The sequence below is a fragment of the Mus musculus genome, chromosome 2, assembly GCF_000001635.26.
Source record: "Mus musculus strain C57BL/6J chromosome 2, GRCm38.p6 C57BL/6J".
Taxonomy (NCBI): Eukaryota; Metazoa; Chordata; class Mammalia; order Rodentia; family Muridae; genus Mus; species Mus musculus.
In genome coordinates, this window is record NC_000068.7 from 40,796,089 (window position 1) to 40,810,992 (window position 14,904).

At 36.5% G+C, this 14,904-nt stretch overlaps 1 protein-coding gene across 8 annotated transcripts in view; it reads right to left on the minus strand.

Annotated features, from left to right (window-relative positions):
• Lrp1b (low density lipoprotein-related protein 1B) overlaps positions 1-14,904 on the minus strand; it is a 2,058,309-nt gene that overhangs the window by 200,799 nt on the left and 1,842,606 nt on the right. For all 8 annotated transcript variants that reach the window (XR_374143.4, XM_006498463.4, XM_006498461.4 and 5 more), the window contains 4 exons: positions 14,585-14,678; positions 7,087-7,203; positions 6,803-6,922; positions 5,304-5,423 (listed from right to left, as the gene is read on the minus strand). Coding sequence is in view for 7 of the 8 variants with exons in the window: in XM_006498463.4 (XP_006498526.1) it covers positions 5,304-5,423; positions 6,803-6,922; positions 7,087-7,203; positions 14,585-14,678 (451 nt within the window). In the remaining variant the exon portion in view is untranslated. The remainder of the gene's footprint in view (positions 1-5,303; positions 5,424-6,802; positions 6,923-7,086; positions 7,204-14,584; positions 14,679-14,904) is intronic.

Genomic DNA, 14,904 nt, shown 5'->3' on the forward strand with positions numbered 1-14,904 from the left:
TTATGATACTGAAAAATAAATACATTAAAGAAAGAGATATCAGAATATGAAAAACACCTCACACTCATGGATCTAATATAGTCAAAATAGCCAACTTAACCAAAATCTATCTGAAACCTGAATGCAATTCCCATCAAAATTCCAAAACTATTATTTACAGAAACTGACAAAATAATCATATTCCACATGGAAATACAAAAGATCAAATATAGCTGAAACTACTTCAAATAATAGAAAACAAATGTTATATTTATCACCACCATAGATTTCAAATTACACTATATAAACAATATCAGCATTGTAAGACATGAAAAAATTCTCACTGATCAATATAATAGAACTGAAGATGCATTAGCCAACCCTTTGTATCCACTCAATTTATAACCCAAAATACATATTGGAAAACATACAACCTCTTCAACAAATTGTTCTGGTCAAACTGGAGACCTACATGAATAAGAATAGAACTAGATGTTTATGTCTTAGTGTGCTGTGCACAAAGCTCAACTCCCAATCACTCAGTAGTCTCAAAAAAAGATTTGATACATTGAGTTTAATAGAAAGTAGGAAATAAACTTGATATCATTGGCACAGGAAACATCTTTTGAAGAACATACATTAATGCATACATAAAGACTAACATTTAGTAAATCAGATTTCATGTAAATAAAAATTTTAGCATGGTTATGGGGAAGGGACTGCTATGCCACTATGGAAATCAGTGTGGAGTTTCTTCAAAAAGGGAAAAGTAGATATACCATATGTTCTAGTGCTGGCATGAATGAGAAAAGCACTACATAGGCTTATGCATTTTAAAACTCAGTCTCTGTTTGCAGGACTGCTTAGGGAGGTTTAGGTAACATAGTAAATTATTTTACTGGGGTAAAGATTTGAAATTTTCTACCCTTCTCCATTTTCAGATTCATCTTTTTTTTCTTACTTGTGGCAGAGATGTGAGTAATCTTTGAAATTCCTGCTCCTGCTGCCCTGCCTACACCTGTTTCCAAGCATTCCCGCTTTGAAGATGTCTTAAACTGTTGGAAGAGCAGAGTCCAGATAAACTCCCCCATAAGTTGCTTTTGTGCATTGTGTTTTATCACAGCAAGAAAAGTAACAAATACAGAAGTTGGTACGAGAAGTGGGATGTTATTGTGAAAACCCTGAACATCTGGGTTTTGGGGAGAATTTGAAAGACTAGAAGAAGGATAAATTCTGTAAGCAAACACTAATGGGCCGTTCTAGTCAAAGCCGCTTGCTCCTGTGGTACTTTGGCATAGAATCGGTGTTTGGTGTTGGTGTTGGTGTTGGTGGTAGTGGATTATTTTTTTTCCTTTTTTGTTTTTTTCTTTGAACGTTTCCTGAGAACATAACTAAGTTTAAGTTTAAACAAATAGAGTACATTCTTTGGAAAGGAAAATAAAAATGCAGCATACTATATAGTCTGTACCACAGTTCCAAATGATTTATCTTTGACAAGTCTACTGTAAAAAACAACAGATGAGGCAGAAAGAAATCCAGAATATTTCCATTCGGACAGAAAAAGTATACCAAGAAAGTTATTGTTTCAGCCAAGGCTTGTGGTAACACAATAGTTGCAACTGTTAACGAGGTTATTGCATTTAAGGAGACACTACCTACTGTGCATCGAGACTGAGGGAACATTCATGGAAAGACCCCAGGTAGTTACGTTTCTCATTCCAGAAAAACAGCCTATTAAGGTGTCAGCTCTAGGAAAGCGACTCAGTACAACAACTTCTACTATATGATTCAACGTTTTGAGTATCCATCACAAGTGGAAACCAGAAGAGACAACATCATCCACTTAACATTAACTTTAGTGGCATGGAAATTGAAAGAGTGAGGAGGTCTTGGGTTTAGAGAGCTGCTAAAGCCAGAAACATGTGGCAGAGAAGCACCTGTGAAGATTTGATAGGACTTTTATGTAAGCCATGAAAGGGTTACCTGTGTGCAAAATTAAAAATAAGAATAATAATAAAAAAACACCCCAAGGTGCTGGAGATGCTGAAGTCATGAGACATTTGCTAAGGATTGCTTCCGGTCCATAATTTTCTCACTCTTTCTCCATCTCCCATTTTGGAACATAAATGTATAATTTGTGGCATTGTATGTTGAAAGTAAGGAATTTGCCTTTTGATTTTACAGAGGATCACATTAAGAGGTTGCCCTGAGACTCTGAAGATGAGACATGGGTATTTAAAGAGGCTGAAAGCAGGAGAGATTGTTGGATATTTTAAGGTTGGAATAAATACATCTTGTTTGATAAGTCTTTGGAGTCTACACAGTTCTGTGTAGTTTGAATTAGACATGGCCTCCACAGTCTCATGTATTTTTTTGAATACTTTGTTTCCATTTGGTTATGTTTTCCATGAAACTTTAGCTGGCTAAGCAGAAAGAAATACATCATGGAAGGGATTTGAAATTTCATAGACTTGTCCCATTTTCAGTTTTCTCTCTCTGCTTCTTCTCTGCCTGCAGCTGAAGTGTGATTTTTTTCAGACACCCCATTCTGCTGCCGTGCCTGCCTCTTCTACCCTGGCTACATCCCATGGTGAATTGGTATCCCTCTACAAGCGGTAAGACAATATAAAACTTAATAAGTTGCTTTTGATTGAGGTGTTTTATTACAGGAACAAAATCCTAACCAATATATAACTCTTGGGCATATTTCCAAATGAATCTGTTTCATACTATAGAGACACCTGCTTGTCTATGGTCACAGATGTTCTATTGAAAATAGCCTGAAAACAGAGAGGGGGGAAACACCTAAATATCCTTCTGCTGATGAATGAATAGTGAAAAGGTTGTATCTTTGCATAATGGTATATTTTTCAGCTGTGTATAAAAACGAAATTCACAGGTAAACGGATGGAAGTGGAAACAATCATGCTGAGTGAGGAAATCCAGGACTATAGGGTTCACATAATCAAAAACTATAGTTGAGAAGCACCGTAAAATTATACAAACTTTAGAGAACAGTATCACTTCATATTGCTACAGCTTTTTAACATCCAGCAAAACCCTGCGCCTCCATCAAAGGAAGACAGGTGAATGTGTGTGTGTGTGTGTGTGTATGTGTGTGTGTGTGTGTGTGTGTGTGTGTGTGTGCGTGTGTGTGTGTGTGTGCCTTATCACATAGACAGGGAAGAAAAATATATGAACAAAAGGATTCTCAGGGTAAGGAGGTCCAGATCACAAGGAGATATGCTGTCTTCTTTTACTTGTCCTTGAAGAGTATTTTTAACCAATGCTAACCATGTGGGTAATTTTGGTAGAAAGTCTTTTACATTAAGGAGATATTTATAAAAATGGGGAAATGATTTTGAAAGGTAATATTTTGAATGACAGTAAGAATAAATAATAATTTACTCTTATTTGTGCTGGAGCTGAAATTCCCTCTTCTCAGCTTCATTCCAGGACCTAGAGAGCCTGTGTATAGTGCAGCTTTTATCTGACTGTGGGGTGAACACAGTCCTCCTTCTGAGTTTTATAAAAACTAATTAAAATGAGCATCTATAAAAATGTTTGCAGCAGAGGTATATGATGTATTGTGCATAATTTGCTAATAAGTTTTTAATAATTATAATATATACAAATAACCTTCAGCAAGAAAAAGAATTAATGACTTCCTTATACATATTTATATATTGAAACATTAGGCAACAATAAGTCTCAAAATAAAAAATATGTAATTTGATATGTTTCTATGTATGTACTTATGTTTGACTTAGCACACTTGCCATGGCACATGTATGGAAGCCAGAGGACCATTTTCTCAGGAAACTCATTTCCCATTTACCTTTTGCACCCTTGTAAGATTCAGGTACAGAACTTTGGTCACCAGGCCTGTATAGAAACACGTCTATACACTGCAACATCTCACCAGTCCTTAGGTCATAGCTTGTTATTTATATTTACATGTTGAAATAGTTCTTTGCTCCCTATGAACTTGCTCTAACTTTAAACTAACTGATTCATTACTTCCTTAAAGCATAGACAACTTCATTGAAATTTCCTAACCACAGATTAAAAAAAAATAATCACAGCACATGTATATTTTGGATTGAATATGCTCAATTTCATGATGAAATAAATACATTGGAGATAAAAAAGGAAGATCAAGCCATGTTGGTGTGTTTATAGCCAGCACATCTATTTTTATGAGGGGGATAATTATTCAAGACATATATACAGTTGGATTATATAATATGTCAAAACAAATTATGTAAAGGTATTATATTTAAACTGTAGAAATTATGCTCTAGCCAATAAGTCATGAAAATTTAATTTTTTATCCTATTTGCCTTGATTAAGAACCTTGCCATCACAGCTAACTAGACAGTGAAACTGGTTTGTTGATCAAAGGCCCTAATAATAGGGGCATTATGAAGTATACAGGTGGAAACTTTATGATTAACCTGACATATGACACTGTGATAATCTATAATGGTTGTGTGTTCTTAAGACATTTTTATGGAATTTTATTATCAATATAACTTAAGATCTCTCATTTTACTCTTCAATATATGCGGAATTTCAGAACCTGATGACTTTAATCATCTTCCCAATGATAAAACTTTGGAAACACCCTTATACAATTCTGAATAGCTTGGAAGCCCCATATTCCATCTTTTCTAATCCATTAATAGTTTAAATGTTTTCTCATTTCTGAATGCCCAGTTGATGCATTTTCCAACAAAATGGATAAAAATTCATATTTAATATATATTGATAGAAGAAGTTGGGCCTAGGAGATGCTCTTCATCCCATCTTGGTCTTGACACTTTCAAAACAGGATACTTTTCAGTAACTAGCAACTATACCGTTCATTATCAATTTTTAAGCCACGTAATTGCAAGAATTAACATTGCATAACAAATTATTGTTTCACAATCACTGTCATGTACTAAAATGGAAAAAACATATTTTATTCCTTTCCCTCCACTTGCATCATGTTTTGACATACTCCATGATTTCTGTAAACAGCTCATCCTTTGCATTTTCTTCCATCTTATCTCGTGTTTTCTGTAAACAGTTCATCAACTGCATCTCCTTTCATTTTATTCTGTGCTTTTATTAGACAGCACACACACTTCATTTCCTTCTGTCCCAGCCTATGTTTTCTGTAAACAGCTCATTTGAGTTTGTTGTGATTCTCAGAACAAAGGAACAAAACTTGTTCATGTACACCTATCTCTGAGTTTTGTTCCTTCTGTTCCTCTGTGTTCAGTCCAGACTATGGCACCAATGCACAGAGCTGGGTTTTCTAGCTGTGAAGCACTCACCACAGTTGGCCTCATCAGAGGCATCAGCACAGTCCGGGTCCTCATCACAAACCCACAGCTTGGAGATGCAATGCTTTGTAGTCTTACACTGGAAATAGTCAGGAGAGCAGCTGTTTTCAGCTTAAGAAGAAAATATCTATTAATGTTTAATATTCATCATGAAATGATATTTTATTTAATAAAAGTAATTAGACAAGTACAAGAGATAGTTCCATGAAAATGCCCCTTTTCATTAATGGAGTACTAAGCACAGAAAAGTTAAATTTTATATTTCTTTAATGTGCACTTAATCCCTTCCCCAACTGTAAATAGAAAAGAAATATATATATTTATGTTGTTATATGAATAAAATCAGAGTTTTCAAAAGAACTATATGGTGCTTGGAAAGTACTTTTTATTGTGCAGAATTCAGTCTCTCAAGATCACTTTTCTAATATATTTTAGAGCTCATCTTTATTTAGCTTATTAGTGACTGAACTCAGAAGACATTAAATGAAGGAGGAACTAAATGGCTGATAAAATTTAACAAAAGTCTTCAGGAATTGTGTGGAGTTTAGGTGGGAGTGGAAAAGTCTTGATTCAGACTGTAAACTACATCTCTGTCTGGATGCGTTTCTAGAGCCACTGCGGGAGGGGCCAGCTGTCCTAACTCTATTCAGAACACAGCATCTTAATCAAATTGCTGGGTGAGTGCACATTACTTTCTCATAAATGTTTTAGAGGACAAAATAAAACTTCAGCAGGACAGATGTAGTCACTGAAGCTTTGTTGAAAACCTGAAATTTGGCAGGTGCTCTATTCTATAGGTCCAGTGTGTGTGTGTATGTGTGTGTGTGTGTGTGTGTGTGTGTGTGTGTGTGTGTGTGTGTGTGTGTGTACATGACTATCTATATGCTCCTGCATGAGGAATAGGATGTTTTGCCTTCTTTTAAATATATTTAACTTTTCGATGGAGATGGGAGCATAATGGTACAAGAATAATAGTCATTACTGTGTTAAGTAGACTTTAAGGATAAATATGTGAAGCATAACTTATAACTAGTTTTATTTTTATACTACATAATTTCAGCAGATATTTCATGGGAGAAAATATTATAACTAAAAAGGAGCTGATTTTTCATAGGTCATTAATAAATAGGCATAAATTACCTAAACTTAATATGGGGGGAAAGTTAATTTATGGGAAAAATTGCCTACAATCAAGTGCATGTTTGTTGCTTTGGTGCTTTGCTTTATGGAGATATGGGTGACCATATCCTGTCATGACTGCCAGTCTCTAGGTCTCTCTCAAAACAAAAATAGCTATATCTTTATTTTTCTCCCTGCTATATGTAGAACTTGTTAAATAATGCAGTATAATTGATATCATTTAGTCATTTTATGTCCACAGTTTTTCTCTTTGTTCTTGTTTTTTTATATGACTCTATGAAGATTAATTTTTGTTATAGTATCAGGTAACAGTCAAAAGCCTAATCAGGCAAGGCATCTAAGTGACTTACGACAGTCCTTCTCATCTTCCTCATCGCCACAATCATCTTGTCCATTACATCTGAGGTTTACTGGGATACATTTCTTGTTCTTGGTACACTTGAACTGACCTGCCAGGCAGACATGTGTGTCTAAGACAAAGAGAACAAAATAATGTGACCTGAGATCCAATTCTGTATTTAATTCAGTGCAGTAATAAGAAATCAACAGACACACACCACACACACCACACACTCACATACACTCCCCCCCACACACATAGCCACATAGCCAAGTTAGGACTTTAGTCACCTACCACAGTTAAGTTCATCCGAGTTGTCACCGCAGTCATTCTCCCCGTCACAGATGAAGGCAGGGAGTGCACAGAGCCCTGTTCCACACTGAAATCGGCCTGGCTGACACTTAAATTCAGCTAGGAGAGAAAGCAGAGAGCCATTGTAAATAGGAATCTATGTCCCTGACTCATTAACCAATACTTTTCTGATACTATTATGATATTTTGCATTGTATGTTTCTTGAACATAAAGGGAAACGTTCAAACCTAGAGACCTTTTGAGCTGGGTGAATATCTAAGAAAGATGCAAACTAGATGGTCTCTCAACTTGACTTGTACTTTACCAACTCACTTAACAGAGGAGGAACTAGCAAGATATTAACAGGGAAATGATAATTTAAAAAATGACACGGGCTGGGAAGTTGAATCACAGTTGGTAAGATGTTGAGCAAGTTTGAGGACGAGTTCAAATGCCAGGGCCTGGGTTAACAGGTGAGCATGGTGGCTCACACTTACAGCCCCAGGATTAGGATTGTAAAGACAGGGTAATTTCTGAGGATTGCTAGATAGTCAGCCTAAACTATTCACCGAGTCCCAGTTTAAGACCCAGTTTTATCTGAGAAGAAAACAAAATATTGGCCTCTTACCTCTATGTTTATATAACTTCATGCATACATTCACACAAACACTTGCAGGCATAAACACACACACATCCATCAGGCAAGCATTCAATAATGACTTCATCTCACTACAAGGCGGTTGCTAAACTTATTGGAATAAAAAATAACTCTATTTCCATTTTCTTTTCTTTTTTTTTCTTCAGTACTTGTTTTCCTTTATTTATTTTTTTTCTAATTTTTTATTAGGTATTTTCTTCACTTACATTTCAAATGCTATCCCCAAAGTCCCCTATACCATCCCCACCCCATGCTCCCCTACCCACCCACTCCCAGTTCTTGGACCTGGTGTTCCCCTTTAGTGGGGCATATAAAGTTTGCAAGACCAAGGAGCCTCTCTTCCCAGTGATGGCTGCCAACTAGGCCATCTTCTGCTACATATGCAGCTAGAGACATGAGCTCTGGGGTACTGGATAGTTCATATTGTTGTTCCACCTATAGAGTTGCAGACCCCTTTAGCTCCTTGGGTACTTTCTCTAGCTCCTCCATTGGGGGCCCTGTGTTCCATCCAATAGCTGACTGTGAACATCCACTTCTGTGTTTGCCAGGCACTGGCATAGCCTCACAAGAGACAGCTATATCAGGGTCCTTTCAGCAAAATCTTGCTGAAGTATGCAATAGTGTCTGCATTTGGTAGCTGATTATGGGATGGATTCGTGGGTGCTGCAGTCTCTGGATGGTCCATCCTTTCGTCTCAGCTCCAAACTTCATCTCTGTAACTCCTTCCTTGGGTGTTTTGTTCCCAGTTCTAAGAAGGAGTGAAGTGTCCACACTTTGGTCTTTGTTCTTCTTGAGTTTCGTGTGTTTTGCAAATTGCATCTTGGGTATTCTAAGTTTCTGGGCTAATATCCACTTATCAGTGAGTGCATATCATGTGAGTTCTTTTGTGATTGGGTCACCTCACTCAGGATGATCCACCAATTTGCCTAGGAATTTCATAAATTCATTGTTTTTAATAGCTGAGTAGTACTCCATTGTGTAAATACACCACATTTTCTGTATCCATTCCTCTCTTGAGGGACATCTGGGTTCTTTCCAGCTTCTGACTATTATAAATAAGGCTGCTATGAACATAGTGGAGCATGTGTTCTTATTACCAGTTGGAACATCTTCTGGGTATATGCCCAGGAGAGGTATTGCTGGATCTTCCAGTAGAACTATGTCCAATTTTCTGAGGAACCGCCAGACTGATTTCCAGAGTGGTTGTACAAGCTTGCAATCCCACCAACAATGGAGGAGTGTTCCTCTTTCTCCATATCCTCGCCAGCATCTGCTGTCACCTGAATTTTTGATCTTAGCCATTCTGACTGGTGTGAGGTGGAATCTCAGGGTTGTTTTGATTTGCAGTTCCATTTTCTTAAAGAATTATTTCTCCTTTCAATCTACAATGCACTTGTGACATCAGCACACGTTCTGTAGTGCTGACTGAATGCCTCCTGTGTTCATCATATTTAGAACATGCTTTATTTCATTAATAAGTATATACAGTGTTTCAATATAGTAAGTATTTACATATTATTTTCATTATTATAATACACAATTTACACTTGGTGGTATTTTCTCTTGAAATATTCCCTCGGTATATATAAGGAATAGTATCAAATACAGAAGATCTACTGAGATCTAGTTTGTGTTAAGTGCTAAGGTAGACTTATCCATGCCGACTTTTATTTATATTATAGCCTTTCACAGGACTATCATTATGACCATTTAAACATTGGGAAACTAAGCATTATTGTTATTATTAATTCACCCCAAGAGGTATAGTTTTTCAGATGCAGTCCTAAGTTTCAGATCTAGATTTGACTCAGAAAATGTCACACGATTCATATTACTCACAATAAAGCACTATTTTTGGATCCATGATTCTCATGGATTATTTATTACTGACTGGTAGTTTAATACTAGGCTCATAATTTTGGTTGTGAGCCAACTTTTAAAATGGCTGAGCTATCTCTTCAGCCCTAGCCTTTTTATTAGCTCAAATTGGGGAATAATACATAACTGAAATTTGAAACTTGATTCAGGAAACATATTTCACTCTTAATTATGAAAAATGTAAATTTTATAAAAAGCAAATCTCTATATATATTTTACTTCCTTAATAAAAAGAAATTCTAAAAACTTTCATCAGTAAAGTTTGTTAACTGCATTCAATGTTGAACTGTACTAAATATACATATTCATTTCACTTTTGTTTCCTGTTCACATACAATTTTCTTTAATATTTTTTCTGTTTTTATACAAACAAACCTTCCAAGAAAATAGTTACAGAGTTTAAATGAATATTTAATAGACAACTGGGGGCCTGATCTCAGAGGTTAGGAATAGTGGTTGTTCCTTCTGAGGACCTAGATTTAGTCACTAGCAGTCACATGGCAGCTCACAACCTCTGTGACTCCAAGGGATTCAATGTCCACTTTGGGCCACCACAGGCACTGTCTGTTTGTGGTATACAGACACACATGTAGACAAAATTTCCATGTACAAAATAAATATGAATAAATCTTTAAAATTTTGAAAAACAGTGTATCTGGAAACTAGTGTGATGTTAACATGTGTGTTTGGGATGCAATGTGAACTTGTAATGACAAAGAATTCCTGATCACTGTGTTCATATAAAAGGCACTTTCTCAATTAGTTATCAAGGGGAGAGGGCCCCTTGTGGGTGATGACATCCCTTGGCTGGTATTCTTGGGTTCTATAAAAAAGCAAGCAGAGGAAGGCAGGGGAAGCAAGCCAGTGAGAAGCATTCCTCCATGGCCTCTGTCTGCATCAGCTCCTGCTTCCTGACCTTGAGTACCAGTCCTGACTTCTTTTAGTGGCAAACAAAAATGTGGAAATGTATGCTGAATAAACCCTTTTCTCTCCAACTTGCTTCTTGGTCATGATGTTTGTGTAGGAATAGAAACCCTGACTAAGACAATAAAGTTTTAAAACAACAAAAAATCCAAACTCATGAAAACAATGAGTAAAATTGGAGCTTTTAGGGGCTGGGGAGAAGACTGGAGAGAGAATAAAAACAGGACACAAAAGATTCAACTAGACAAGATTAATATATTCCAGAGATTGATTACACACCATAACAGCTATGTTTAATAACAACATATTTTATACTTGATGATTGCTAAGACAGATGCTTCATGTTCTCAAGACAAAATATTGAGCACATAAGATAATATACATGCCAAATGGCTTGAATAAACCATTTAACATATATATATATACACATATATATACATATATATATGAACATATATATGTACATATATATGTGAACATATATATATATCATCACTATATATATGTATATAATATATGCATATAGTATATATATATATATTTACTGTTTAAAACACAAAATGTAAATACTTATGTTTTACTAGGTACTTATGTTTTACTAGGATCAGGACCACACATCAGCTTTCCAATAGCTGCGCATCTTCTCTGAATTTTTCAAACAAACATATATATTTGACCATATATATGATAATAGTTTACCCCTGGGAGGACCTCTTACCAACTCTGTAACTATGTAGCTAACTTTTCACACCAATGGGTTGTGTGATATTTCAAAGTTATAATAGAATTCAGAAGGTGCAAATACTGAAGAGAAAATCATCGTGAGCCTGACTGCTCTGGGTACTGAGCATGCTGTTTTGGCTTCTTTTCTTTCCTTAGCAATAGAGGCTCTGGGCAGTAAAGGTAAAGGCCATCTCAATATATTAACAGGAACATTCTTTTTTTTTTTTTCAACCTATAAAGTCAAATTGTATTTACTTTATTTACTACATCATGGTAATCCTTTTTATTATTAATTATTTTATTTATTTAAATTCCAAATGTTGTTCTACTCCCAGGTCTCACCTCCACAAAATCCCCCTTCTCTTTGCTTCTAAGAGGGTGATCCCCAACCAACCCACCCACTACCACCTCACCTCTCTAGTATCTACCTTCAATGGTGAGACAAGCCTCTACAGGACCAGGTGCCTTCCCTACTATTGATGCCAGATAAGGCAGACCTCTGCTACATATGTAGCAGGAACCATGGACTGAATAATATGTACTCTTTGGTTGGTGGTTTAATCTCTGGGAGCTCTGAGGATTCCAGGTTTTTTGTTTGTTGGTTTGTTTGCTATTGTTGTTCTTCCTATGTGGTTGCAATGCTGTTCAGCTCCTTCAGTCTTTCCCCTAACTCTTCCACTGGGATCCCTGGGCTCAGTCCTATGGTTAGCTGTGTCTGCATCTTTATTAGTTAGGTACTAGCAGAGCCACTCAGAGGACAACTATACCAGGCTCCTGTCTGCAAGCACTTCTTGGCATCAGCAACAGTACAGGGGTTTGCTGTCTGCAGATGGGAAGGATCCAAAGGTAGTGTGGTCTCAGGATAGCCTTTCTTCAGTCTCTGCTCCAGTTTTTGTCCCTGTGTTTCCTTCAGACAGGAAAAATTCTGGGTAAAAGATTTCTGAGATGCGTAGATGGCCCCATCACTCAATTGGGAGACATGTCTATCTACTGGTGGTGGTCTCTTCAGGTTCTATTTCCCCATTGTGGTATTTCAGTTAATGTCAACCCCATGGGGATCTGTGAGCATCTGGCATCCCTGGCATCTGGGACTTCCTAATGGTCCCCCCACCAACTGCTACATATTTCTATCCATTTTTCTGGGCCCCTGGACTTCTCTCCTATCTCTTCCCATACCTGATCCTTCCTCCTTTTGCCCCTTGCTTCACTTCCCCGACCAGTTTCCTCCCACCATCCACCTCCTGTTATTTTGTTCTCTTTCTAAGCATTCCCACTTTGGCCTTCTTTCTTGTTAAGCTTCACATGGTCTGTGAGTTAAATCATAGGAGTTCAGAGCTTTTGGGCTAATAGCCACTTATCAGTGAATATATACCATGTTTGTCCTTTGGGATCTAGGTTACCTCACTTAGGTGACATTTTCTAGTTCCATCCATTTGCCTTCAAAATTCATGAAGTCATCATTTTTAAAGATCTGAGTAATACTCCATTGTGTAAATGTACCATATTTTCTGTATTCATTCTTCTCTTTAGGGACATCTGGTTTTTTTCCAGCTTCTGGATATTAAAAATAAGGCTGCTGTGAACATAGGAGTGTCCTTGTTATATGCTGGAGCATCTTTTGGTTATGTGCCCAAAAGTGGTATATCTGTGTCTTCATGTAGAATTATTTCCAATTTTCTGAGGAACTACCAGTTTGCCGTCCCACCAACAATGGAGGAGTGCTCCTTTCTCCATATCCTCACCAACATCTGCTGTCACCTGAGTGTTTGATCTTAGCCATTATGATTAGTGTAAGGTGGAATCTCAAGGACATTTTGATTGGCATTTCTCTGATGACTGAGGATGTTGAACATTTCTGTAGGTGCTTTTGGTGATTCAAGATTCCTCAGTTGAGAATTCTTTATTTAGCTCTGAACCCCAGTTTTAAATGTGGTTACCTGGTTTTCTGGCATTCTGACCATGTTACCATGTTAATTGTGAATTTACAGAAGAGCATGAGCATGTGGGAACTTTCCATCCTCTGAGGTCGTTTTTTATCGCTTTCTTCAGAGACTTGAAATTATCATACAGATTTTTTACTTGCCTGGTTAGACTTACACCAAGATATTCTATATTATTTATGACTCTTGTAAAGAGTATTGTTTATGGGAAACCATTTTTTTTTATTGTGAAGAAAATAGTTTTCTTACAAAACAGGAGTCACCATCGCCCATACAATTCCTTCTTTTGGCATTTTTCCTAATTCCAAATCTTTTGATAATAATTTGATCATGAGTTCATACCTAGTATCCACAAGTCTTTCTACTCACGCATTGTCTAACATATTGAAAATAAATCAAAGACAAATATATTTCCCAATCAAATATACAAAATATTACAAAAGCAATAGCTTTCATTTTATTTCTCATCGAAGTGATGGCTTATTGCTTTCCACATGCAAAGAAAAATATGTGAAACAACATTCAGCTATTAAGTTGATAGTGCAAAGAAGATGAAACAGAGTTCATTTAAATAACTGACAATGCAAAACAGCTTTATAATTGATGTTAGAAAATTCTATAGAAGTAAATAACTGTCTTTCACTTAGACAATATTCCCTCTCTTGAGTGCAAGCCTTAGGATCTTGAAACTCTATTGTCAAGGCCAATCAAGGCCAACTCATGGCTCAATTGTCAAATAGAACTCAAGGCAACCATGCACTGAGACATAGAAGGAATTAGTGGGATTGACTTTAAGCATCTTCAACTTGACAGCGAAAGATGGAAGTGACCTATGTAGTGAACTATAATAGGATTTCCAGGAAGATTTCTGACTGCTCATCACCACCTAAGTGAGCAATGATTGCTAACCCAGAAGCTGTAACCACAGCAATCACACTCAGGATCCATTTTACAGTAGCTGCTAAGGGCAGATTAAATCTTACAGTAAATAAAATTTAGCATTGAAAAGTCTGACTCCTGAAGAATTTTTAAGGTTTTAATAGTGACAGAGAAGATACAAGTTTCTATCTATTGTATATAAAAGGATTTCTATATCTTTTCCATGTGCCTTTCATATTTGGTGAATATCACAGCAATTTCTATATTACTGACCACTGTTTATCAAATACCAACCAAACAAATAAAAACTATAGACAAAACAAAGACATTGCAATCATTTCTTTACAAAGTTTAAAGAATTCCCAGTTAAAACTTCCCCACTTCAAGGATGGGAGTTTGTGGGGAAAAAAAAAAAAGCCTTAGTCTAAGCCTAGATGGTTTCTACAATCTAGAATGTTAAGAACTCTAAAATCTAAACAAGATGTACAGAATACTCACGACAGTCGTCAGGCTCATCAGATCCATCACCACAGTCATCCACAGTGTCACATTTCCACCAGAAAGGGATGCATTTATCAGTTTTGCATCGAAACTTTAAAAAAAAAATGGGGAGAATGTTGATAACCATAACACATGTTTAAGGAGTATTCATGTACAACCTGGACAGCCACACCTATTGCATACTGTAATTGTGAGCATGCAGTGTCTTAGAGCTTACACAATGAGGAAAGAATAAACAAACCTCAACAAAATCTACCAGGAAATTTCACTGCTCAAAACATCATGGGGATTAAATCCTGGGTGATTGTCACCCTTGG